This window comes from Ursus maritimus, assembly GCF_017311325.1.
Source record: "Ursus maritimus isolate PB19 chromosome X unlocalized genomic scaffold, ASM1731132v1 scaffold_X1, whole genome shotgun sequence".
Classification (NCBI taxonomy): domain Eukaryota; kingdom Metazoa; phylum Chordata; class Mammalia; order Carnivora; family Ursidae; genus Ursus; species Ursus maritimus.
Window position 1 is genome coordinate 11,122,775 of NW_024423319.1, and position 27,447 is coordinate 11,150,221.

Sequence of the window (27,447 nt, forward strand, 5' to 3'; positions counted from 1 at the left end):
TACGGGGAAAATACATGCTAGTTGCTAAGGCATCATTACTATTCACGAAAGCTTTTGCCATAGACGAGAAATGTTTGTTTTAAATGAATAGAAACATCTTCCATGTGTCATCAAATGGTTTAGTACAGGTGTACTGGGGTGACCAAAGCTGAAAACCTCATCTTCCAGAGAACCTGCGGCTTCCTGGTCCTGAAAGGATCTACCAGCCCAGCAGCCCGAGGAAACAGGGAGAGCCGGAACTAGGTACAGGATAGGTTCACGGGGCCATTCTGGGTTCTAAGGCATGTTTAAACATGGATGGGACTAATGCACATGGAAAACCCAACTAAATGTCCAGTAATGGTTTATTTCCATGAATACATGTTTTCTTCCCCACTATGTATTACTGGGAAAGCCTTAAATGGATCCTAAGTTTCCCAATCTGTAAAAAAAAAAAAAAAAAAGGTAAGCTGCAAAGGGAAAATGGTCTATTATCTGAATTCCAGTGGACTATCTTTGTGGAGACTGTCATGATTCCCTTGTAAGGAATTCACCAAACTCTGAACTCCTACCCATAAATCAGCCAATAAGGAATTTCAAAGGTTGGGAATATGATTAACATTTCAAAGCAGCTCTTCCTTCAAAGTTAGTTGATCCTTTCCCAGAGAGCTTTTCATGTTTCACTGCCTGTTTTCATATTATGTACTGCCTGTTACAGTCACGCACTGCCAGAATACCTCTGCAGAACAGAAAGCAGGCATGCTGATGGACTATGGGGTGCTATCTTGGGGAATAAAGTGGTGTTCCAAATAAATTATCCCTTGAAATGGATAATTTAAGCTGTTAGATTCGGTCATATCAATTTTTTTTTGTTAGAGTAGCCTTCCTCTGATCTTGGCTCCTTTCTAATACAGGACATATACCATTCATGCCTAACGTGGGTCCACAACAAAGCTAGAAAGAAAAATTTCTCCATGACTGTGAGCTGTCAACAACCCATTTGTGCACTTAGGAGGGGACCTTATGTTTTCATGACAGAGAGGTGAGCTGGGGAAATTCTTAGCTCTGAAATGATCCCAGACTGACATAACCGAACTTGCATGAGTGTCACGGGTTTTTTTTCACCAATACTCCTTAGTTCATTGAACTTAGAACAGCTTTCAGCCTATAACAAAGTACACTCAACCAAGTAAACCAGGGTAACAAAGCACCCACAAGAGATGTTTCTTTATAAACATGTTTCACCAACAAACTCTAAAAAACTGATCGCTTTTCCATAAGCCACACTTCTTAGCTAAAATTAAATTTTAGACTCTACAGTTGCATGAACCTCAAGAAATGTTTCCCCAACTTTTGTTACACGGAAGCCTGCCTTGGTCCAATGTTCATTTCCCCACTGTGATGGGAGCGCAAACATTTACTGAGCCACCCATATGTGCCAGACAACTCACATAAGTACTCTTACTGGACCCCAGGAGTATGTAATACCCGATTTTTAAGATGAGGAGTCTGAAGGTCAGAAACGTCAGACAACCTGCTCGGGGCTACGGGGCTGGCAAGCGACGGTACAGGATGTATACACTTATGATGCCCGCATTGGGGCTCAGAGGTGGGTTCCCCTAGTCCCCTATTTTCTGTGACCTTATGAACATGGAAAATAAGGCTGTTTGTGGCTACCACTGCAATGCCTTCCGCTACGTCTCCATAAATATATTGTGAGAGCAAATTTCCTGCATTGCCATGCCTAAGGACTATTGACACTGTCCCCAAAAGTTGTACCACTGAGGTGGGCTGTCTCCCTAAGACAGAAAAAACTCGTCAACACTGGAAAGCTACCCCATGAACGCCTCAGTGTTGACCCACAAGTTAAATGCACTCAGAATCCTCACAGTTCCTGACAGAATCTTCAAATATATTTTCAAAGGAGGAAACTGGAAACGTCGATCTCACCATGTTTCTCTAAAATGAAATAAGTTGTGCACAAATAGGAATTTTACGACAGATTCGATGTCCTCTAAAAGTTATCTTTAATTTCACTGCCATTTGGAGATCGATGAGACTATACTCTGAAACAGCGTTTCTGGCTTACTTATAAGGGAATAGGACAGAATTCTTGGGTTTAATTTTTGGAAATCCCAAACATCAGCATTTTTGATTCTCAATGAAATTAAATATAAAGGAATAGATACGCAAAACGAAGTCAAATTGGGTACAGCAGCCCTTCCTCTCCCTTTGGACCAGCGAAACTTGGATGTTTTATCTGCTAACAATTCCTCCAAAGAAATCTCCAGCATGTTTTCCTGCCAGCAAGCACAATATAAATTCTGGGGCATCATGACTTGCTAAATTCATAGAAGACAGAAGATTGCCATGAATATTTCGGAAGCTTGCTGATATTCTGCGGTAACACCAGTAAAACCTGTTAATGTAGGATATAAGCAGCGTAACGCGGGGGGTACATCTGTTTTAATTTAATTTAAATGTGACCTATGGGGATATATTTATTAAACCTTACACAGTGAGTTATACCCAGAGATCCCTTCTGATTAACATCAACTTTTCTAATACCGTTTTACTGGGTTTGGAATGAAACTACAGAATGGATAATTACCATCTCAGAGAGTAAAGCCTCTTAACTACCACAATTATCCACATTAATTCAAATTGCATGAAAAGAGAAATAACACATGTTTGGAAGACTGTGCTATGGGGGAAACTAAACAAACCAGCACAAAGGAAAACCTGGTATTAACAGAGGAAGGGAAATCATGTCTTTTCTCCCGCCGTATGGGGTAATGACAATTGAGCTTTAAGTCTACTCGATTTGCTTCCTGGTCAATACCAGTGGGGCCAGAGACAGAGTTAAGCAAATGAGCCCTCGCTAGGGGATGCAAGAACTAAGTGTACTCCAAAAGCGTATTTTTAAGTCCCAATGAGACGTTTTTCAGTTGAGAAACATCTAGCTATGCACCTTCCCATTTTCAAAAGCTGTCCACCTCCCTGTACATACAGCAAATTGCTGTATTTTGACACTGTTCACACATTCATTTAGTATCTGAGTCAGAGACCATGGAAATGTGACATTTGCCATAGTTCAGTGGGATGAAGAGCAGGACCATTAAGTGGAGGCAATTAGAAGACACAAACTGTCATCCTTTATTGGTCAAGCCCAGTTATGTCCCCAGTAGAATCCTAATGTTACTTTCATGGAAGTAAACCGGATAATCCGAGGCAGAGAAAAAGAAAATAACGTTATCGTGAAAGAGTCATTAGAAGCCCATGTCCACTATTTTGATCATGAATAGAAAATAACTGTCCCCTCCCCCAGGCGGAACTCACCTATTCCCAGTACCCAGCAGTACTAAGGAGTACTCATTAGGTCTGCACTCTCCTCAACCCCATTACTGTGGATTTTATTAAAAATTCAATGATGGATGCAAGGCTGAGCTTTTATTACTTGCAAAAGAGATTCTACGGACCATGGGAATCGAATTTAATACCCTCGCTTAATATTTGAGGTAACTGAGATCCTGGCGCGGGAAGGGGGCTGCCCAAATCCGCGCATTTGTCTGAGCACAGCTCTGAAACTGCATTCCTAGATTTCCGGTTCAGCGTGCCCCTACTGTGACAGCCAGTGCAGCCGTGACATTACTACCTGTTCAACCACTGTTTTTCATGTATATAAAAAAAGACACATGATTCATCAAATAGCATTTTATTCACCACTATTTTGGAATGGTGACCGAGACTTGATGTACACATACACCTCCAAGAGGAAGAGGGAGAGCCATGGGCACTTGGGCACGCGTGGAAACACACACATAAACTGGATCTCTAGATGGTTCCTTACTGAACAGCACCATTCTTGATTCAGTCCTCTCTTACTATGTGACGGAGAGAAATCATTCATTTACTCTCCATCTCTGGCCTCTTACACAGTAAGAGGCCGTCTTCTATCTATCTACTAAATATTAATTGTAGAGTGTCTACTGGGTCTTTAGTAATGAATTTGGTATTGTGGGAAACATAAAAGGAGAGGGCACTCTTCTTAGCCACAAATAGCTTAAAATATCATTGGGGGACACCAAATTCACACACGAGAAACATCTGGGTAATATACGAGGTACGTGAAAATATTACACTTGTCCTCTGCGCACACACAGTGAGGGGTCTGGGACGCTTGTATGGGCTTTTATAAGGCTGTAATGTTACCAGGAAATAGTCTGATGTTATCAGACACTTCTTAAATCTCTCCATTTACAATGAACTCAATGAAGCCCAAACAGAGTAGGGCCTTAAAGGACGTGTAATCTAGCTTCTATCGAGGGGTTTGTGCTAAATAAAAACCTGGAGGCAGTGAGGCCTTCCAGGAGCAATTCGGGAGAGAGGAAAGTGACTGCAGACAAAACAAACAACAAAGCAAAACTGCACAAAAAATCCTCTCATTTGAAATCAGAATGTCATACCTGAAGGGAAAAATGAACTAGTAGGTATTCTTATAAAAGAAAATTTCAATTAAAAGCGGGAACTGAAACTCAGTTGGTCAGAAAGTTTCTTTTAGCACCCACAGGAAATACAACAGAACTGTCTAGAGGAACAATTTTCCCGTGAATAAAGTGGGATGACCACTTATGAGACATAATTGCCTTGGGAACAACTGTCGACATCACAGCAAGAAAAACTCTGGAAATTCCATGAATCTGCCACAGGATCATATCAGAGGCAGGGATTCTGGAATTCTGTGGAAGACTGAGACTCATGAAATAGCTAAAGAAAAGTTCACGTATCTTGCAAGAAAGCCACTTAATGTTTCCTGGCCAGCAATGCCTAATATGTAAAGATTACAAACCTACCCACAACTTCTAGAAGGGCAAAGAACCCTATCAGTGTAACTCAGGCCATAACGATTAAAAAAAAAAAAATTAGACAGGATGATGAATTTCAGGCCACTGTTTATTCGTTTATTTGTTGTTACAAAATACACCTATTTTGACTTTGTGTTTAATTCAGCGGTACAAAATAGTAATCCAAATTCAACAGTTTTTCTTGACCACTTGTCAATTCCACATCCTGTGATACAAGGTGAGTAAGGCAGCAGGGTTCCAAATGAATGCATCACCACACTTACCATTATTATTTTAATATGATGATGACACTGGGCTGCCTCTCCCAAATTCTTAGAGTCCTGGAGACAGGACAAACGTAGAATGGAAATTCTTTTTATAGCAAAATTTCTCTGGCACAACACAAACCAAACCCTTTCAAATGGGATCTTTCTATATAGAGAGAGTATATTTATATCCAGGGTCCCCCATGAACTTTGGACCCATCATGGATTCTGGTATAGTAGCTATGCGTGTGGCTTCCTGAAAGGTCAATTTCCTCAATATATTGAATAAAACACTGGTTCGTGATGAAACGGTAATAGGTTGGGAGGCAACAATAAGAGCAAATAGAGGTTTAATAAAATCGAACAAAAAAGACAAACTTTTTTCTATTACTATAATACTTAAACTCCCCATGAAAAAGAATATTGGTTTTTTTTAATGTCATGCTGCTAACTTTTAAGAACAAAGTTTAATCTTAACCTCTATGAGAAAACATATGACTTATGTAATAAGTATTACTAGTTGGCTTCGATTTTTCCCTCAAGCTCCAACAAATGGTTGAAAATGTACTGTAGCCACTGGGTCGGGTGAATCCATATGCTAATTCATAATGTATGGAACAGTCATCGATTCATTAAGAAATTAAATGTTGGTAACATTTAGAAAAAGAAAGTGTTATTGTGCTTATAAAAGCGAAATGGGAACATGATGAACAATTTGTGAAGTAATTAACTAATGTGCCAGAAATGAGCAACTTGCTGAAGATATTCGCCAGGTTTTTTCACAGTGGGCCGTATTTTCATTTCCCCCGACTTGAACACACCCTGGGAGGTTTGAGATCTCTCAGGTTGAGGAGTGTGGAGCCATGTAAAAAGCAGGATTTAACTACCAAGAAATGCTATTGATTCAGTATATCAGTGGGTTAGTATCTCATACTCTTATGACACACTTCACATAGAGGGATCTTAATAGGCTTTTACCGCTGTACAAGCGACACTGATGTCTTGGTAGAATTTCTTGGGTTATTGAATTTTGGACTTGATGAAGTCTACATAATGTCAGCTAAGAAAATTATACCATTAAAGGAGTGATTCCAACAAATTGTGTAAATGACACCTACACCTGAGGATTAGCTATACATAGAAAAAAGCTAGAGTGTATGTTTGGAAAGCCTCTCAAAGGTAGACTTAGGTCACCATTCAGGGCTGCGTAACATTAATGCGTAATAGTAATAAAAAATTTAAAAAAACCACTCAATTAAGCACTGGTTGTTAAAGCAAAGTAAAAATCCAAACATAGAAAAAAGCTAGAGTGTATGTTTGGAAAGCCTCTCAAAGGTGGACTTAGGTCACCATTCAGGGCTGCGTAACATTAATGCGTAATAGTAATAAAAAATTTAAAAAAAACACTCAATTAAGCACTGGTTGTTAAAGCAAAGTAAAAATCCAAACCAACTAACTGCCCATCTTCTTTCTCATGCTTTTTTTTTTTAATCCGCCGTAGCCAATACAAGAACCTACCACAGCACCAATCATATCACATCACAGTTCCAAATTTTAAACTAAGGCGGTTCACAATTATTCTGATAAAAAATGGCAAGTCCTTCCCCTTCCCAAGTGGGAGACTGACCACATAAAAAGACTATTGTACACACGCTTCTGTACTTACCATAAAAAACCCTTCGTCAAATATTCTGACAGAAATGCTAAATAAAATAACAGGAAAACCTGACCTTTAAGGAGGTAATCACACGATTTAAAACCTGCTTGCATAGCTCCTTGTTCAAATATTAGCACAAGTGAGGGGAAAAGGGCAACGATAGTAAACTTATTTGAAAACACGTGCCATCACATCATCTCCTCGGCTGATTCACTGGATTTCCGCAATCTTGGGGCATATCTTTACCTCTAAGGTGGGGGCAGGGATTCTGACATGCCTTGGCCACTTGCTCCCACACTCTTGAACCCTGAGGATAGAACCTAGCACTTAGAGGCTAGTCAAAACCTCAGAGTACCAATAACCTTGGGAAAGAAACTGCATTTCTTTTTCATTTTAGCTCCCTAACACTGCCAAGACAGAGGTGTCCTGACCACCAAAAAAAAAAACCCCCAAAAAGTCTGAATCAAATCGAATCCAGAATTATTTCAAAAACATGTGCAATCCTTACATTTCTTTACTATTATTATTCCTCACCTGTTCGCGTGCTTCTTTTGTATGTTTTGATGGTACACAACACAAAAACAACACTAGCGCCCAGCAGCTCGTAGAACAACGGTCTCTGTGGGTCCACATCCAGGTGTGAGCCCCAGAGGCAGAGCCCTTACGTCTCCGAAAGCAAGTACCATGAGTGGTTCATGCAAATTGCGGAACATTGCCAGAATGTACTAGAGATATGGAAAAACAAACAAAACAAAACAGCCTCCCTTGACGTCGAAACTCTGCTAGTCTCACTACGGCTTCAGCGGTACGAGACAGAGGCTGTTAGTGAGGGGTGCAGAATAAAATGATCAGCTATGGCGAGGCAAAGAGCCTCACCTCAAAATCTGGAGAGGAGGCAGATCAAAAGAGAGTCCACACCACGTAAAATAAAATGCTGCTCTGCACGCCCTTCACGTGAACAGAAATCAGAGCAAGGTCCAGAGCAAAGAATGTTCTGAGCAAAACCACCCATCGCGGTTCTGTTGAGCTCTACTCTCAAGGTTAATTATTGGTTTAAATAAAGTCTCATGCCTAGATCAGAGACACTAGCAGTTAAAGGGTCTCCTGAGCCTATTACGTGAAATTTAAGAATTGTTAAGATTCAAATACCCTTGTGGCATACAAATGCTTTGATTTATTGACAGTCCTACTGGGAGCGGAACTTTTTGTTTGAGCAAATAATTCTATTTGGGAATAGAGGAGTACGAAGAAACGCGAGTTGGCTGGGTGGCTTCCCTCGTTGGGAGGGATATTAGGAATGCGAATGTAATAAACAGCTTTCATAAATGTGCTTTTTTACCCACCTAATGTCTCTAGTGTTAACCACCCATGTAACCAACCATCCAATCAGACAAAAGTACCATGAGTAACAGGGATCTCAGAGCAAAAAGTCCCTGGTAGGAAATGATCATCCCATTCTGGAGAACTAAGTACTTTGTACTCCTCAAAATAGCACGTGTTAATATAGTTTGTATATTACAGCCCCGAGAAGTTGCACCTGGGTCTACAGGTCAGCGTTGTTTCTCTTTGCTACGCCTACTACTGCAGGACGAAAGTGTAGAAAACCGGAGGGAAAGATTGCCCAGTGGCATCGTCCAAACATGGGAGGTGGACTCTGGCATACCTCCAGGCTTTGGTTGGCTGAATCCACTGTAACCCACTTGTGTTATGCAAGTGGACTCACACATTTACAAGACTTTTAAAGTACTTGAACTTACATCATTCCTTGATATAACTGAAAACCATTTTTGCGTTGTATTCAATTCTACCATCCCATGACATATACACATGGTCTTAATGTGATCTGCTGAAGACTGTGTTTGCCAAATATCCAATATATATTACTTAATACGACTCGTAAATTTCCATAAAGAGGCACCCTCAACCCACCCCCATCCCCAAGGACATTCAGATTGTTTCCCTATATGGCATTTTCTTACAGTGAGTTCGGGACTAAAAATAGCATTGCCAGGCTGCAGAAGTTGGGGAGGACGGTGTATGCCAATCCCTCCTCTGGTAGAGCAACTATGAACGATCAGGGCTCTGAACACAGGACGAATGACTGTAAACTCCGGCCACTGTACAGAGCCATGTGATCACTGTTTGTGGCCAGATTATAGCCTAGTACCATGGGGATGCTCCCCGGATAGCTGGTAATTATTGACTGGCCGACAAAGCTCCTAGACCATCTCGTGCCTCCGGTTCTCTGGGGCTGAGACGTGTGAGTGGGCTTTCTGAGACCAGAGGTGTGGCGGGAGCTTTCCGATCTCTGCCTTAAACATTGTGATACAGTAAAGAAGCTCTCAGCTCCCAGGTCTTCTGTAGGCTCGACCTCAATCTTCTTCAGTGCAAACAGTCTGCAGAGAGGCCCTTCCGTTAGCACTTGTAATACAGGGACTCAGTATGACGTGGCCAGGAAGCAGGGAATACTTTACACAACATTTTTGAGAATTCTTTAACCACGCAAACAACCAAAACACTTTGGTTGTTGCAGCCTTGCTGATTTTGTGGCCAGATTAGAGCAATGGATTTGTTATGCATAGGCTTTTCTGTTACAGTGTTCGCTGTATATAATGGAGTTTCACCAGTTGGAAGCTCTTTTCTGAAAGCGATCACTGTCACTTTCTGGTGTCTCATCGTCAATTATGAAAGTATTATGGGATGATTCATAACCTCCCCCTGTTAAGCTTTTTTCATCCTATTATTGCTAAGTTGTTAATGCCTTGGGGTTGTTATTTACATTTGACGTTTCCAAATATCTATAATAATTTTTCTCTTGGGTAAAAATGGACATCACCTCTAATTCTGGCTACGCCGGCTCTACGCTGAGCTGGAATTCCTATCCACATCTGTGGCCCTTATGGAACGGGGCGTTCTATATTATGGCTACTGGTTATATGCAAAATCTAGCCAAGAAATCAACTGAGGCTTTCCCAGCAGTTCCACTTCCAGACTGTCAAAAGCAGTTAGCATCAGAGTATCTGATGAATAACTTAATCAGAATTTTAGCACAGACGTGTTATCTATTCACACATTCAGCCTGGGTAAAACATATTAAATGTATTAGTCAGGGGCTTGCCAGTTATTAACCTTGGTTACAGCTATTATAATGATCAGAGAAATGCTTTCATTTAAAGTGTCCCTGTTCAGAAGTCACAATTCCCTTTAAGTGGGGTAACCACTGAAACCAGTGCTGCTGCCTTCAATTTTTTTGTGTATCAGTAATTCCCTATTTTTTTTTAAAAGTAGGCTCTATGCCCAACACGGAGCCCAAAGCAGGGCTTGAACTCACGACCCTGAGATCAAGACCTGAGCTGAGATCAAGAGTCAGACGCTTAACTGACTGAGCCAACCAGGGACCCCTGAATAATTCACTCTCTTAGGTAATCTGGAAATGTTAACACTTGAGAGGATCCATGAAAGGTTATAATTGGGCCCTATCACTTATTTTACATATGCAAAGGCCTGACACACATAGTATGATTTGTTTTTATTTTTTATACACACCTTTATTAATTAGTTTAATACTTACTAAAAAGGTAATTTTTGCTAGACATTGTTGTATGACTAAGGGGGGATGGAGAAAAATCTGTTACTACCTAATGAGTATAGGATTGCTAGGTAAACTATTTTAAAATACAACTTTCATGGAAAGGATGATAAGAAAAAGGCCTTGATGGGCTGTTTGTTTCTGCCACATTGTGGATTAAAATTATACAAATAAGAAGGGAGGGACTGAAAGCACTGCCTGCACCAAGACATGAGACTTACTGGATAATTACCCAAAATGCCACAAAAAGGTCTTATTTGCTCGGTTCTATAAAGCTAGTAAGCATTACCAAATATGTTGCTAGAGCAATCTCCAAAGGTATTACATGTTCAGCGTAGGATATATATTTAAAACAGATTTATTTTGGGAATTCCAAAGTAACTAGTCCCATAATAGCAACAGAGCAATGAACATAAGACTGGTTTCTTCCATTTGTCTTTGTGTATGTGTGTTGTGTGTGTGCATAAGGACGTGCGCACGCGTGCGCACGCATGAATTACCCCCTCTACATCTGGCTTTACTTGCTAAAATTCTTCTTCCTTGTTCTTGCCAATTACTTTATTCTTTAGCTCCAAGAGACTGGCTTTTTTCCTACAAATATGAATTTAGCTTCTGAGTTACAGCCGTGAGACACTCTTTTAAATATGTGCCCCATGACCTCTCATTTGGATTAGTTTTTCAACTTGGCCTCAAAAACAGAATACGGAGCCAATCTCGCTCTATTTAGCTACAACTACTATTGCCTCCTTGATTTCTGAGAAAGTACCATCCTCATTCTTCCACCTAAGAAACTATACCTTTGATCTGAATACTTTACCAGTCTGGGCTACGTTTTTACGGAGACCATAAAGAGAAGGCACTTGACTGTGAAGGTACCAACAACCAGATTTATCTGATTTCATATTCAAATACTGCCAAGCTAGATTTCCTTTCACATTTGAATGAAACTTCCATGAAATGGAAAGAGAACGAAGCATGTGAAATAATCTGTGACTTGGGAAACTTATTTCGGGTTTGAAAATTATGCTGATTCACTGGTATTCTGAAGGAATACCGAAGACGAATACAGCTATATACGGTATATTTTTCAATACAGTAAATATAATGACCTCTACCTCAACAGCACCAACACGGGAACTGAAAGCTTCTTTAAAATGTACAGTTTAGCTCTTTGGGCTAGCAGAGCCATCCATTAACAAATAAAATGTGCTTGTTTTCTCTGCTTCTCTTTCTGTAAAATAATTTCATTTTCTTCATAGTCCACTTTTAGTGATAGCACTCCGAAGTGTGTGTGTATGCATTTAATTACCCTTACAATCCCCTTAGTCTGAAACGAAAATGCCCATCAAAAATGTTTAATTCCATGGCCCTGAAAACAAAAATCCTGTTAGATGTGGGTACCGAAACTGGGAACCTAAGTGTTCATAGTCAACCCTTTTCTAATTTTATATTAAACAACTCAAATTGAACACTTGGTGAATTAAGTGAAGTATACAAAGAAGCTAAAGTTTTAATCAGATGTTAGAATGTGTGCCTACTAGCTTTGCAGGGGTGTTATATATGATGGCTACTGGTTATATGCAAAATCCACCCGAGAAATCAATTTTGATTTGATAACGATCATGTTCTTCTGTACTGGGTATTAACAGCGTTTGTGTTTATTTTAAATCATTTCCTTTTATAACTGGGTCAATCCCACTTCCCTAAACAGCTCTAATGTTTACACCAGTGCCCTCCATATAATTCTAATTAAATTTATAAGCCTCTATGACAGTAACCCTATATGAACTTGCTGATACACAAATTTAACAGAACTCCAACATTTTACACGTTACAAATGTCTGCTAGGAGGACATTCATCACACTGAACTGATCGAGGAGCTCATCTAAACTTTTGTGATTTTTTTTTAAATTTTATTTATTTATGTATTTGACAGAGATAGAGACAGCCAGCGAGAGAGGGAACACAGGCAGGGGGAGTGGGAGAGGAAGAAGCACGCTCTTAGCGGAGGAGCCTGATGCGGGGCTCGATCCCAGAACGCTGGGATCACGCCCTGAGCCGAAGGCAGACGCCCAACAACTGCGCCACCCAGGCGCCCCGTGCTTTTTCATCTAAACTTTAACATCCTTCCTATATTAGAATACGGGCTAGAGCTGTGAAGTCATATCACTGAAAATTAGACCTTAAATAGTCACGTGCTGAAATCTGAGAAAGAAAACAAATCTGCATGACAGTACGATCGCAGCTGACAGCAAATGTACTGAGCATCTGAGGCCTTTTAACGTAAACCAACCTCCCCCCCCCCACAGTCGGAAGTTAAAACATTTATCAGAACTGACTGTAATTCACCCAAACGATATCAACTAACCTTCCATTACATAATGGTATTTAAGCCCAGTGACCAGAATGCTAAACCCAGAAAATTCTTTGCCCCTGGATCCTACTTTTTACGATGCCTCCTCGCTTTGTGAAAAACATGTGCATTTTTCTCGAGCTCAGTTTAACTACTGGTAAACTTATATGGCATACTTAAGAATCCATGGTCATTTCTCAAATTTTTGATGAATTCTCTTAGTTTTCTAAAGAGGTTTGGGATTCCTAAAACCATAATGTTAAAAACTGGGCTTTTAGGAGCACGATATTTACTCAAAGCAGTTCCTGACGGATTGTTTATTAGTCGCAAAANAGAAAAAAAAAAAAAAAAAAAAAAAAGCAAGAACTATACAGTGGAAAACCAGACAACATCTTGATTGGATCATCGAAATTAACATCTGTGATGGGAGAAGAAACTGAGTAAATTTAAGGTATGTGGGAATACTCCGGTGGAGAAGTCAGAATCTGTCCCCTAGTTCAGACTCAAGTCTGACCAGGCCCCTGGGATCGGTGACGCACGCTGCTGCATTCCCGAGGCATCAAGCTGACTGATCAGAGAGACCTGCCTTCTGGTCTTGCCTCTAATTTGCTGTGGTCATCCCAGGACCATAAAACAAGGCTGTAAAACCACTCCCGTAAGTCCTCTCTAGAAATATATGAATGGAAAAGGTTGACTTCTCAAAGGATTTTTACTTGTCTCCACATTAGTGACCCCAACCCCGACAAACAACTCAAGCAACAATGCGCGCTCTGAAAATGGAAAAGTAGCGTTGACGAGAGGTTAGGTAATTAGGCAAGTAAAAAGGCTGTTACTGAGTTCTGGAACATTCCAAAATCAAAACAAAATGCTTCTGGTTTACCTTTGAGTTTGTATTATCCTGTTTCTAGCATCCGGTATTACTCCTCCAATAAAAGAGATACTAGGATGTTATTAATATTTTCACATTTGAGACCCCTGATTTTCTGCAATGTTTATTTATTTCAACTGGTTCGGAAATATGTATTACGAACAGCTTTATGCTATTAAATTTTTATACTGTGAAGTTTTGAGGAACTCTCAAAAGCTTGTGTATAACTCATCATTGGTAAAGAAAAACCAAAGGTATGAACAATGAATAATAATTTCCTTACAGTTCCAGAAAGCCTTAGTTCTATCATCGACAAAAGTAAATATGTTATGAAATAATGGCTAATTACGATTCTCTGTGCCACAGATGGTTTCTCACTGCCACTTGAGCCTACATCAAGTCTGTCCCCCGTGGCAACAAGAAAAAAAAGGAGGGGAGGGTGCAGTGCAGGAATTCTGAGATTAATCATGGAAAATAAATTACTATCCCTATAGCAATAACACCACGGAGGTATTGCTTCTTTATGTAATGGACAAACGGGGGGAAGAAACAGTAAAAAATATAAAACTGAATTTCAAGGAAATGGAGGGATGGACAAGCAGAAACGCAGAAGTATACAAAGAAATACAAGGAAATAAAATAAGAGAGCTTTTCCAAGGATCAGCATCTTCCTTCATCTCAAGAAAGAGTCCTTTAGAAATGTAAAGTCAATTTGTTTGCAGGAGCAGAAAAAGATGATAAGCATCAGAAATTTCAGATAAAGGACAAAGTGCATATGAGTTCACGGTTTCCGACCTCGTGGTGGGGGTGGGGGTGGGTCTCAGTTGCTATTCAGCAATCATTTTTCTCTAGATCAGTGGTTTTCAACCCAGGCTACCCATTAGCATCAGTCTGGGAGTTTTAGAAAATATTCATGCACAGATCCCCCCATTTAGACATTTTTATATAATTGGTTTGAGTGTAGCACAGAGACTGGAATTTTTTTAAAGGTCCCCGGGTGATTCTAATAGGTTGCTAAGTTGAGAACCGCTGTCTGACTAGGAGTCAGCAAACTTTTTTTTTTTTTTTTTTTTGGTAAAGGGTAAGGTGGTAAATAATTTAGCCTTTGTGGGCCCTAAGGGCTCTGTTGCAACTACTTAACTCTGCTGCTGTAGCACAAAAGCAGTCAGAGACAGTGAGCAAATTAATGGGTGTGACCGTGTTCCAATAAAACTTTATTTACAAGAACAGGTTATAGGCTGGATTGGGCCCACGTGCTGCGGTTTCCACAGCCCTGGTCATTAGACTGTTTCCACGCCCCTTTCCCAAAAGAGCTGTTTCGGATCTTCACCCGTGCCACCCCCGGGCGTCTGATTTTCAGCAGGTGACCTCTCATTCTCCTTCCCTGGGAATATGCAGGTCATTTGGCTGGAAATCCCTCAACCTTCCTCTCCATCACCAGCAGGCTTCGTATACCGATGTCTACATCTGTCCTCGTCTTTGGCTCCTGTTGTAGGAGCGGCCTCCCTCTTATCAAGGCGAATCTAATCCTTTCACTTAACACTCAGTTCCAGCAGTCTCCTCAACTCCTTCCGGACCCCACTCCATAGAGGGTCCCATTTCCTGTGTCTTTAAGTCCTTCCTCTCCACTGGCTCTTTCCCTTCACCCAGCAAGTAGACTCAAGTGTCTTAACCGAACAACCCCGAAAGCATTCCTCCCTCCGTCCTGTGTCCTCCTCTAAATACTCATGTCTCTCCTGTGAGAAATGCTGTACCTACTGCCTCTACTTCTCCCTTCCCATTCACTCAAGTCACCCACTACAGCCTGGTTTCTGCCTCCATTACTGCACTGAAAGCACTCTTGTCGAGATCAGCGAAGACCTTCCTATGGTATATTCCCAGTTCTTGTTTTACTTATTCTCTGAAGCATTTGACATTGCTGACTCTTCTGAAAACTCTCTCCCCTCTTAGCGTTTGTAATACCATGATTATCTGCCCCAATTAGTTCTTTTGCTGCTGCCGGCCACTTACACGATGGTATTCCCTAATATTACTTGACAAACTCTCTTTTCTTCTTGTGCCACATATTCGCCCAACTATTCTCATGGCACCAACCACCCCCTACAAGCGGTAACTCCCACATTTTATCTCTAGCTCACATCTTTCTCAAGCTCCATGTTCATATTTGCAAGCATCTATAGCAAGCTACACTCGGGTATCTTCTTTCCCAGGTCTGCTTTTTCCTTTATTCCCCATCTTGGTTAATAGCTTCACCGTCAAACCAATTAACCAAATGCCTCTCCCCCGGGGGCCCTAATAACCCGCCATTGTGCAACTTTCTTCAAGTGTCTCTACCTGCAGCTACTTTACTTTCATCCGCAGTGAACGGCAAGCAGACATGTTTGACCATCCCTCGGGGTCCTGCTTTCCCTCCAAATCCAGTCAGCCACCGAATCCTGAGGCTTCTACCTCTAAAACAGCTCACGAATACACGTCCTCTTAGCCAGTGCCACTGCCGGTGCTCTGAGGCAGACCTTAGTCATTCCTCACCAAGATTATTTTCAGTAACTTCCTAGCAGATTTTTTTTTTACTTGCTCACATCAGTAGACCCCTCTTCCTTATTTTTGCATTCCTCCTTAGGTCACTGTCCAAACCCATTTTCCCTTTGCTAAGTGGCACTTAACAGAAATGCAATGTTTCAGCGGTAGAAGTGCCATGGTTTCATGTAAGGGAAGAGTGAGCCTCTCGCTTCTGAGGAGGCACATTTCCTGTAGCTTTCTGGTCACAACAACACAAAATGCCAAAGTCACCGAGACAGATTCTATCCTAATAGCGTCTGGGCACCATACCTTAAATGATACCAAAATGGGTGATCAACACGGTGAAGGGCCTCCAAACCTTGATCCAAGAGGAGTAACAAGAAGTAGAAAATTTAGCCTGGAGAAGATTCAGATCCCTTCCTGGAGCACACTAACCGGATATTTTCCCCTATATGAACTCCAGGGTTATCAATCACACATCCTTCCTCCTTAATGAAAACAGTTTCTTTTCCTTAATAGGAAATGCTTACTTAAGGTTCCGTTTCCTTAATGGGAAATGCATACAAAGTGTCCCCCATTTCGCCATCAGCTTGCCCAGCACGGAAAGGAAGCCCATCGATCTACAATGCCGATTCCTCCTGGGAAGTCTTCCTTAGAAATGAGCTCATGTTGGCACTTACCTATTTGCTAAAATAATGGTCAATTTGAATGGTAGGCTATGCATTTTTGACATCAGTTCCCTAAATGTTATACCGAATGCCCTAATTTTCTTGAGTGGGGGCACCTGACATATTACCTAACATGACTTCTCCCTCACTCTAACTTCAATGCTCTTTCCAAAATTAAAATTACTGTTGCAAGATTTAAAAAAAATTCAACCTTCTGGATTCCTGACCAGTAATTATTTCCTAATAATTACTTTCTATGCCATCTGGTATTTACCTTCCCAAATGTATGCATCATATATCCCATCTCCTTCCCACGCCAACACAGTGATTTCAGAAAACAAGCATTTATTTCATTAAACACCTACCTTTGTATCTGGCCCTGTTAAGGTAGTCTGTGGATCTAAATGAAGTTAATTAAAATCCTGCGTTATTACATTCTCTAATCTTAACACAAATCTGAAAAACAAATCCCCTTTCCTATCCTTTATAATAGCAACGTATTAATAAGTGACAGATTCCATGAATAGAGCAATAAATCCAAATTTTCCATTTGTAAAAATAATCAAGCCCCCACATTTATTCAACAAGACCGCTGCCGTGGCCTGATAGGAAGCGGACAGTGACCAGGGTTGGAGGATTATGCTGGTGATTAACCTTCTACGGTAATATGAAACGGACTGCCCGGTTTGCCAAATGAATGGGCTCTTTGTGGTCTTCGTCTTCTTTCACCTCTTCCCCAGCCTGGTCTCTGAAAACCGGGGCTATGACATGGTTTCCACCACATCTGCCAACAGTCTTTCTACACACCTGGCTTTGCCATAAATTCAGGGAACAGGCAAGAGCACAACGGGCTGATCACTCTGGCAGTTTGAGCAACAGATTTCTCCGGCCATGGTAATACCCTCCTTGAAGTCTGTCTCGTAGGAAGTTTGACAAGCAGTTCTCTCCATTGTAAACATCCTAGCCTCTTCTGAAAATATGTGAAACTCGAAATGAAGATTCCAGAGTATTCACAGATTAAGTGATCTCCTGTAATCGGTAACTAGGTCTACTGGTAAGAATGAAATCCTTACCCTGGTAACTGTACCGCTTCTACGTGTATTTTCAATGTTAAACATTTTTAAAAAGCTTAATTTGGCCTCATGTTCCTAACTGAATTGTTGTCAACACTGTTTACGTATTTCTTGGGAAAAGCAGGAATTTGCACATATGGAGAGGTTGAAATGTGCCTGATGGAAAAAGGGTAGAGACAGCAAATGTGACCTAATGGAACTGAAGATAAGAAATGGAGACACTTCCAGAACGATCTTTTATGTCCTAGAGTTAATATGAGGAAGAGGTCTCCTTAATTTCTTTAGGAGGAAGCGGGGATAAATATATGTTGAGCTGAGTTATAGAAATGGCTTTGCTTCCCACAGCTGCCAAGCAAGACGGAGCATTCTACGATATGCTGCATAACATAACAATCCAAGTGTTATCATATGCAAAAAAGTTTAGTGGCTCTGTGATTTTTATACCGAAAATGTTAGCTTCAAATGATTAACTAGCAATAGATATAACTTTCCCCGGAAGTTAATTTGTCCTTTCAAATGAGATATTTCCATCAAGAACATTCTTCCTCATCAGAGAAATCTGCAATGCTAACACATATGCAGCATATTTTATTTCACGTCAGATGAAACCTAGAGCAGTCAAAGCGTGAGTGCCGTGCAAGGCTTACCGAGGTGTACAGGTATCCCTCGCTGTTCATTGCCAAATACAGCTTGGTTTGAACTCCTTGGATGGCCACCACTCGAAGACCCACAGGGATGAGGTTAAACAGAGCTGAAATCAGAAAGAATGTGAAAGCGATGTTATCATTCAGAATTCCACGGCTTTTCAACGTTCCCAGCAGGTGCGGCCCTCCAAAAGTAATGCGTGCTCGGTAAAACGATGTCTGTATGTTTACATATAGACAGAGAGATAGGGCCTCTTCTACCTTTTAGCGTACTTGGTGTCCGGCTACAGTCACGTAAGTGGGGCTATGCCATAGCCACTACTGTCGGACACCCTGGGCAAATGGAAGACAAGCCCATGGTTTGTATGGTGTCGGAAGTTAGGGAATCCTGAAGCTTTTGGAGAGCTATAGTTTCAGGAATTGGTCTATATATTAACTAGCTTTATCCTCAACGAACTATTTTAAACTGCTCCCCTAAGATGACTGCTAAAATTCACAGACATGGTTATGATCTACCAGTTGGGAAGAGATTCCTAGAATCTTAGAAAAGATACTAGTCTAACTCCCTCATCTAAATTATCTGTATTATTTCCAATGCAACAACCCAAAAATAAATCCAGGCCTTGAAAAAAAGGCATTTTTGTAGTCTTATGTTCCCAGAGTAGTATTTCAGTATTTCTTAAAGAACTAACATTTTCCAAGATAGGGCTGGAGGAGGGGGACAGTGCCTAGCTTTTGGTGTCTAGTAGCAAAGGTGACAGGAATACAAATAATGAACTTAAGAGGTTTGTTTGTTTATTTAGCAAAATAGTTGTAAGTAGGCAGCCAGCTGGTACCAAAGAGGCCTTCATTTCTCCATTTGAAGGTTTGATTGCGTGAAACTTACACCCAGCCTCTCCTCACAATCACACACCACTCACTGGAGAAAACCAGTGGGCGTCCTCCCCCTACCAGCTGTCTATTCCCTCCTACATGGTGAATAAAAATAAAACAGTACATTTTTAAAACGTAGTGCTTGCCACACACATCTTTTGAAGCTAGCCTGTGCACCTTCCAAGAGTCATAGACCAATGTTGATGATTTTTGCCTCGGTGTGTAAGTTTACTGATGATGATGTATCGGTCTGCTATCATTTCTGTGAACAAGAATATAAAAGAGTCACCATATGGGTAAGAATAGCTTTTCTGGGATCTCTTACCTTGATGCATATATATACTGCAGGAGGGGGGGTAATATGGATGAGAAATATTAATGAGAACTAAATATTCTTTGGGGAGCCTACAATGTATATTTCCCCTAAAATCAGGGTATTACCAGAGAGGAGCTAGGGAAGTTCAAAATACAAGTGTTCATTCAATGCTCATCATATTAAAAGCTGTGCCCTTCTGTTATGTGAGGTAAAGGAAGGTAATTGCACAGATTGCAAGCCAGGATCTCATGCTATATTTGACAATGCAATGCAGAGCAAAGGAGTCTGTCTCTTTGCTTATGGCATGTATCTCTCTCTTTCTGTTGATGATGCCTTGCTCACACAGGTGCTCAACACACATCTGTGGATTGACAGCAATCTGAATGGTGAAAACATGATGATGTTATATTTTTGGAATGCGACAGATCACAATCCTATTATATAAAAGCTCTTGTTTTTAAAAATCTGAGATCTAAGAAACCAAACAAAAACTTCCATATGGGTTTGGCGTAAAAGCCATACCACTGCGTACCACCAGGCAACTAGAATACGAGCCTGCATCTGGATGCTAGTTCAGTCACTGTCATAGAGGACAGGGAGTGATAAATGAAATTCAGAACTGCTTCTAGAACCTCATTTTTCATAACATTCAGAACCTCCTTAGTTCTCTTCATGCAGCTAATAACAAGCAAAACAAGACAAAACAACACAGCCCAAGTAACAGAAAGAAAGATTTGATTTTCACCACGTGCCTCCACCACTCACTGGTGTGGGTTTTAATGAGCAATAAAATGCTTGAATTCCAATCATCAGATAGCATGAGGTAGGAGAAGCAAAATCCATCAGTGATCCACACCTGGGATTATCTATTCCTGATTAATGGTATTAACTATACAGGAGAACATGCATTTTTCACTATGTACCATAAATTTCTGTGACACTCCATTCAAAAACAAAAATCAGCACTCTAAAACAAAAAAAGTTAAGAAAGCAGCAAAAGTAGACAGCGCCTGGTCATCCTAGTCCAGTCTTTTCTTTTCTTTAGACATTCAAGATGGATTATAAACTGGGTTGGTTGAAAGTCTGAAGGGTCAGCTTTTCCAGATAAAAATGCAAAGAAATTATATGAGGGGTAAGCTTGCGCAGAATCAGTATTTTCCTGCGTGCCTGTGTTTCTCTAAATCTGGAGTACTTCCTCCTGGACGTACCTAAGATATTATTTCCATTAGGATGAAAATATTCTAAACGTGAGAAGAAAACTGATTCCACTTGTGTATCTAAAACACATTCATTAAATATCAAAAATCTCTTCTTTCAGGGCACCTGGGTGGCACAGCGGTTGGGCGTCTGCCTTCGGCTCAGGGCGTGATCCCGGCGTTCTGGGATCGAGCCCCGCGTCGGGCTCCTCCGCTGTGGGCCTGCTTCTACCTCTCCCACTCCCCCTGCTTGTGTTCCCTCTCTCGCTGGCTGTCTCTATCTCTCTCGAATAAATAAATAAAATCTTTAAAAAAAAAATCTCTTCTTCCATTTCCGTCAAAGTTTTGAATAAGCTTTTAATAAATAAAAGGGCTTTTGTTTCTTGTTCGTTCTTTTGTGTCTACATAAAACCAATTAAACTCCTTCTACTCTGAAGTGACCATTTTCTCAGAGACATGCACAAGTTGGCACTTAATGTTTACTGGATATGACACTGAGGTCATCCTCCTTCATTAGTTGGGCTGAGGTCAGTTTCTCAAAGGGAGCAATTAATGGAAGTATATCTTACTGCAGATTGGGGAGAGCTGACACACTGAACTAGTAACACTGCTGGAGATTTGAAGGGAAGTTGCCTCTTCTTTTAAAATAGCCCTCATTGCACCCAAGGCAGATAATAATAAAACTGCCACCACAAAATGTCTATCATCTTTTCCTTTTCAGGGGGAAATACATAATTTACAATGGCTGATTTGCTCATGATGAGATGTTACTGAACTGACATCTACTGTTGCAATAAATCAAAGGCCAGCTTAAATACATAATATCAAACATATGTTTTTAGGACTAGATCTATCTGGGTAAATATGAATGAATTTGTTTTATCGTAATTGTGCTTACCGTATCAGACTTAAAATATCAATTTGAACTAAATGAGAAAAAACGATGAAAGGTATTAAAAATTAACAAAAACTAAGGAAAACTTAAACACAGTATCAGGAATACGTGTTAAGGAAATACCATAAAAATGAAAGAGTTACAGTAGAAGAGAAAACAACTTGTATTCTTGTCCTACTCATTTAAAATAATGAATGAATGCAAGAAAGCTGCTTGGCTTTGGAGGGAAAAAAAAGAATAAATTTACATGGCTACACTTCCATTGTAATGATGATCATTTTAATAATCATTTTAATCCTGAAACATTCTTGTTTCACGAGGATTTATGCCTTACAATATCCTCAGCTGGGAAGATTAACTAGTCCCCTGGCCTCTGGTCACATTCAGCATCTGGAGTAGGGTCAAGCCCCACAGACCTGCTATTTCTTTTGAGGTACTTTTCATTCGAATGCGTCATGCTGTGGTAATACTTACCACCGTTGACTTACCTCTTATTATTTCATTCTGCCTAAGCACAGATCCTGGTTATCAGGCTACGCTCTTTCAAGGTCTTACAATATCATTAGTACACTGAAAGGCCATTCATATCAGTCAGAGGTATAAGACAACCAAAGGCAGAAGCTATGAATATGTAGGAATTGAATAAAAGCTACTACATGATCTAAAGCTCCGCTATAGGAAACAGAGTCTTGATTTACATACGTATGTGTGTGTGTGCGTGTGTGTGTGTGTGTGTATGTATATGTGTCTAAGTGTGTGTATCTTAAAATGACTGCATACCGTGTGATCTTGATACATCTGGCCTATTGCTGTTTACCAAACACAACCAATGCACTAATTTTAAAAAGTTTTTCTTTTTCAAGAAACACATGTGAACACTAGACCCAAAATAATTTTTTCTCTGATTTTAATGTAGAGAAGATGTTAAAAAATCGATGGGGGAGAACTTGACTGGGTGGGGCTCGTGAGCAGCTAACCATAAACTTCCTTTCAAACGTAATGCCCAATGGATCCACCTTGCTGAGGCACTCCGAAAAATAGACCAGCGCACCCCCCCATTCCTTCCCTAGACACTGATTTGTACATATAATTTATCGGAATGTTTTACTGCTGATCATTATGTACTAATGTCTGTCATACGGTTACAGTCAAACCCTCTAGTTACGCTTGACTAATTTTTTCAAACAGAACGTCTAGGATACTCACTGTAGAACTTTAGTCAACAGTAACACAGCATTTTGCAAAACAGGGAAGAACCATTCAGTATACATGTTTTTCATCCTAGGTACCCCCAGGGCAATTAAAGGTGACTTCCTCTTGAGGTCATAGCTTGGCCATCAGCCCAGGAAGCATTATTAAAAGGTGAGAAACTCTTTTGCCACTTAACACTGGGACCCCTGTCTATGGCTTTGCTGCCTACAGCCGACCATCTCTAAAAATGCTGCAGACGACTCTAGCCTTCTGACCGACTTTCCCTGGCTGTTTTCTTAGCCAACGAAGGGGATGTTTCTGGGAAATCATCGAAGTCTGAGGGAAATGCAATATAAATTAGGGAAATGCAATATAAATTAGGGAAATGCAATATAAATTAGGGAAAAGAGAGAACGAACTGTGAGAAATAGGTGTTTCGGCCTCATGGAACAGTTAATGGGTCTGCAGAAATCTATCAATGGCAAGAAAACACCAATTATTAGGGAAGAGAGGGCTTCACTATTTGTGAGTTTGTTTTTATGACTTCAGATAAATAAAAGCATATGTGATAAAAAGGTTATGTAACATCTTATAATCACATTACTTCAATAATTAGAAATAAAACTGACTTTATCTTTGATGTGTTTCCTTTTTTAAGTTCACCGTTATGGTCCCAACTTGGTCTTTACTTAAGCTATGGTAAAAAAAAAAAATAATAATAATAATAGAAAAAATTAAGCACTAAAAGAAATCCCTTCACCCACCCGTGGAGGTATCTCAATTGTTAAAATCCCAATTAGTCTCAGAGTTATCAGTGTGTGTGGAGGGGAGAGCAGAAGTGAAAGCTTGTAATGATGAATTCTCATGACACGAAACCACTCCTCTCTCTTGGGATGAGACCGGTTCTTAAGAGTAGAGATAACGTGCTATTTCAGGATCAGTGTGTGGGTGAGTAAATTTTCTGTGGGAAAAAAGTAATAAAATCCAAAGGACAGCCATAAATCCATCCAGATTACCATGGCGATGACATTTGGATGGTTCCTCAGCTGGTGTCAACATTATTTGCTATCGTTCACTATTTTACATATTTTCACGTTCAACTTCCTTTAGGTTAACCTGCATCATCAGGATTGAAGTGTTGACTGTATTTTTGCGTTCAGGTCAGAATTTCGCAAGGGTTGTTAATTTCCAAAAAAAAAATAATAATAATAAAGAAAACACACAATGTCAACAACACGCTGGGAGATCCTATTTATTTTGCAGTCACTTACTGTAAGTGCTGTCCTCATCTTTCGTGCCATCAATGGTTCCATCTGCCTGCAGCTGCAAGTGGTAACCTTGTCGGCTGTACAGTTTGGTAACTATGCCCTTAAGCTGAGGCTCTGCAAAGAGAATGAGGATTTGGATCAGTTGGTAAGTTGCGCGTACGTAGCTGAAAAGACTCAGAATTCAAAATTCTAATTTCATTTACAAACTTTAGTGTAAAAGGTCACACTACAACTTTAAAAGAGTCCTCTGAAAGGAAACAGGCAAACAAACTCCAAGTTTCAGAGGAAATCTCCAAACTGAAGAAACCTTTGATTTCTACCTCGTAACACTGGTAAAGCCCTAAAGCTTCTGACGGCAGCTAGTTTCTGATAGCATGTCCCTGGCTTACAGAGTGGTACTCTATCTCATTGAGCATTCAGAACAGGTTGGCAAATGGCATATTCTGCCTTTTAATGATGTGCCACTTCTCATGTGGAAGGAGGAGGAGAAATAAAAGATAATTTAGAGTGGTTTGCCAACCAGGGACCAAAAACACACTAACAAAGACTTCTCTCAGAATTATCCCTCTTTGAATAAATAGTCCCCGCTACTCTGAGAGTGTTGAAAATGCAAAAATAATCTGGAACTTCATCAAAGGACTTACATTTGGAAAATTGAGCTGTGATACAAAAAAAAGGAGGAGAGGAGAAAAAAAAAAAACAACCATTATCATAGCCTATCGTGTTAATTATCCTTAGGGAAAAGGGGTGCACAAAGAGCAGGGTTTTGTTGGTGGGGAGGAAAAGGAAATTAGTTTATACTTATTTTCAAATTTAATATCAGAAATATGATTATCTAAAATATGGGTTCTCAATTGCAATGATTTTCAATTAGGAATCCCCACAGAAAAGTACCTAATTTACCAATAACAGCCACGTTATCCAAAATTTGCTGTTACTGACTACAGACACCTGCACCGAAATAATATGTATGTAATTATTCACGCCACATAATCACGCTTTGCAACCGCTTCAGCCTTTTTAAAACAAGCCCGATTCACGGCGAATGCCTTGAAAACTTCGAGCAAACAGAAAATGGATGTCTGCGTTTCCATTCCATAGTGTGTGGAACACATCAACAGAGAAAGAACAAACTGATGAATAAGTCTGAAATTCTGTATTATTTATCTAGTTTAAAAGTAAGAAAACAGCGTAAAGGATTCTTTTGGTGAAGAACGGCAAGCTCTACCTTGACGCAACCTGACACCTAGAGCTGTGTGAATTTCCCCTGGCACCGGAATATCGCGCTACTCTTCTCACGGAATAGGTTCCAAAGGACCTACAATCTGGCTGTGAGTTTAAATTCTCTCTTCAATCCAGCATTTTAGTAGCAAGTAGCCAGTTTCACTAGTCTAACCAGATCACTAAGCTCTTTGCCACCAGGTTCTAGGAATCCACTCCCCCCTCTCCAGCAAATATTTCAAGGGTGCACCACAAGTCAAGTCTGTCCCGATAAGCCGAGAAGTGATCAAAGAGACAGAATGCCTAGATAGCGGGAGCCCACACGTCCCTTGGGGGTGGAAGCTGGATCAGGGGAAGGGTCAGAGTTGCAGAGGTAAAGGCAGAGGAGGGTTTCACCGGGTTCGCTAGGGCGGGCAGTGGGGTCTGCCCAGCTCGGCGCCTGCAATTTCCACGCCACACACACAGACACACACGGCGGCCGCGTCTGGGTCACGCGTGCCAGAGCCCCGGGCGTGCACACATGTGGCACGTCTGAAGCCGAGGGCGCGCCCCCTCCCCCCGGGCCGGGTCTGGCCCCGGGCTCTGCGCCTGTCCCACGGCAGTTGCAATGCAGCAAGCCAGTTACCGCTACGAACGCGGCGAGAAAGCCATCGCTTCCCACGCACGCACACCGGCTAGGTGGCCACATCCGCACCAGATGGGCCCCCGACAAACTCACCTACGCTTACATACACGCCCTCCAGGCCCCCTCACACTCGTAAAGTACGGGGGAAAAAAAAAACAACCAAAAACCAAAGCCGGCCAAGCGCCCCTTCCAACCTGGTCTCCTCCTGCGCCTCTTCTTGGAGCCGAAGAGTTTGACCCGGGAAAAGACGTTTAACTTGTTTTTGTCGCAGCTGGTCTTGCCTTTGCTGGGGCTGCTGACACACTTGCAGGCGTTGGATTTCTCGCGCTCGCGGGCTTGTCTCTTCTGACGGATCAGCGAGCTGGCGATAGCCGCCGCCATGGCCACGACGCCCACCACCACCACTTCTTTGGCGGCCCCTCTCCGGCTTCGCCTTCGCCTTCGCCTTCGCCTCCGCCTCCCGCTCCTCCGCGGCGCGTCCGCTCGGTCTCGCGCCGCGGCCGCCCTCGTCTCCCTGGCCGGCGCTCGCCCGGGCTTCTCCGCGCTCGGCCGTCAGCCGAGGAGGGGGCTCAGCATGCCGTCCGGGCTCCTCGGGCGGTGGTCCGGCTCCCGCGCGGGCTGCGGGCTGCCTGGGTCCGAGCCGACGCCACAGCCCCGGGTCGGGATCGCGGCGAGACTGGCGGCGGAGGCAGCGCGGCGCGGCTGCGTGCGCTCGGCCCCTGCGCCCCGAGGACACTGTGCGAGTCCAAGTGGCTCGGGTCGGAGTTTCGTGGCACCCCCCGCCCAGTGCCGCGCGGAGGGGGCCGGAGCGGGGAGGCGGGCGGAGGGAGCGGCGCGGGCGGGAGAGAGGCCGCGAGCGCGGGCGGCGGGAGGGGGGGGAAGGAGGAAGCGCGCGGGGGAGCGCGCCCTCGCCCTGGCCCCTCCGAGCCTCCGACTAGTCCTTGCAACTTCGGGGCCTGACGATCGGGAAAAGTTGGCCCGTGCCAGCTGGCCGACGGGGATCAAACAGGTAACGGCCTCGCATCTTGGCGGCGGCGGCGGCGGTGGCGGTGGCGGCGGCGGCGGCTGCTCTGGGCGCGGCACAGTCTCTGCATAGGAATCCGGTCGCCGCAGGCACCCTCCGGAAGAGCGCCGCGGCCTCCCCGAGGCCCCCTCCCCCGGCGGCCCCTCCCTCCCGGAGCCCAGCCCCGCGGGCTCCCGGCCGCCCCGCCCCCCCGAGGCCCGGGGCGGTCGGCGCCGGCTAACACCTGTAGGGGCTCAGGCGCTGCCCCACCGCCCGAAGCTTCCTGCCCTCCTCTTCCAGAACGCAGCTTCGGGAGGAAGCAGGGATGGAGGGGCACCGGGAGGAGGTAGTTGGGCCGGAGGAGCCGGAGGTGGCCTGCAGGTGGGGGGGTGGTGGT

At 42.3% G+C, this 27,447-nt stretch overlaps 1 protein-coding gene across 4 annotated transcripts in view; it reads right to left on the reverse strand.

The window, feature by feature from the left end:
• The window catches only part of FGF13 (fibroblast growth factor 13), a 473,776-nt gene that overhangs the window by 40,875 nt on the left and 405,454 nt on the right, over positions 1-27,447 (reverse strand). For 3 of the 4 annotated variants that reach the window (XM_040627830.1, XM_040627845.1, XM_040627836.1), the window contains 2 exons: positions 24,205-24,315; positions 18,466-18,569 (listed from right to left, as the gene is read on the reverse strand). In XM_040627830.1, coding sequence (XP_040483764.1) covers positions 18,466-18,569; positions 24,205-24,315 — 215 coding nt within the window. Of the gene's footprint in view, positions 1-18,465; positions 18,570-24,204; positions 24,316-26,241; positions 26,638-27,447 lie in introns of those variants that run through there. The other variant, XM_040627840.1, reaches the window with a different exon arrangement.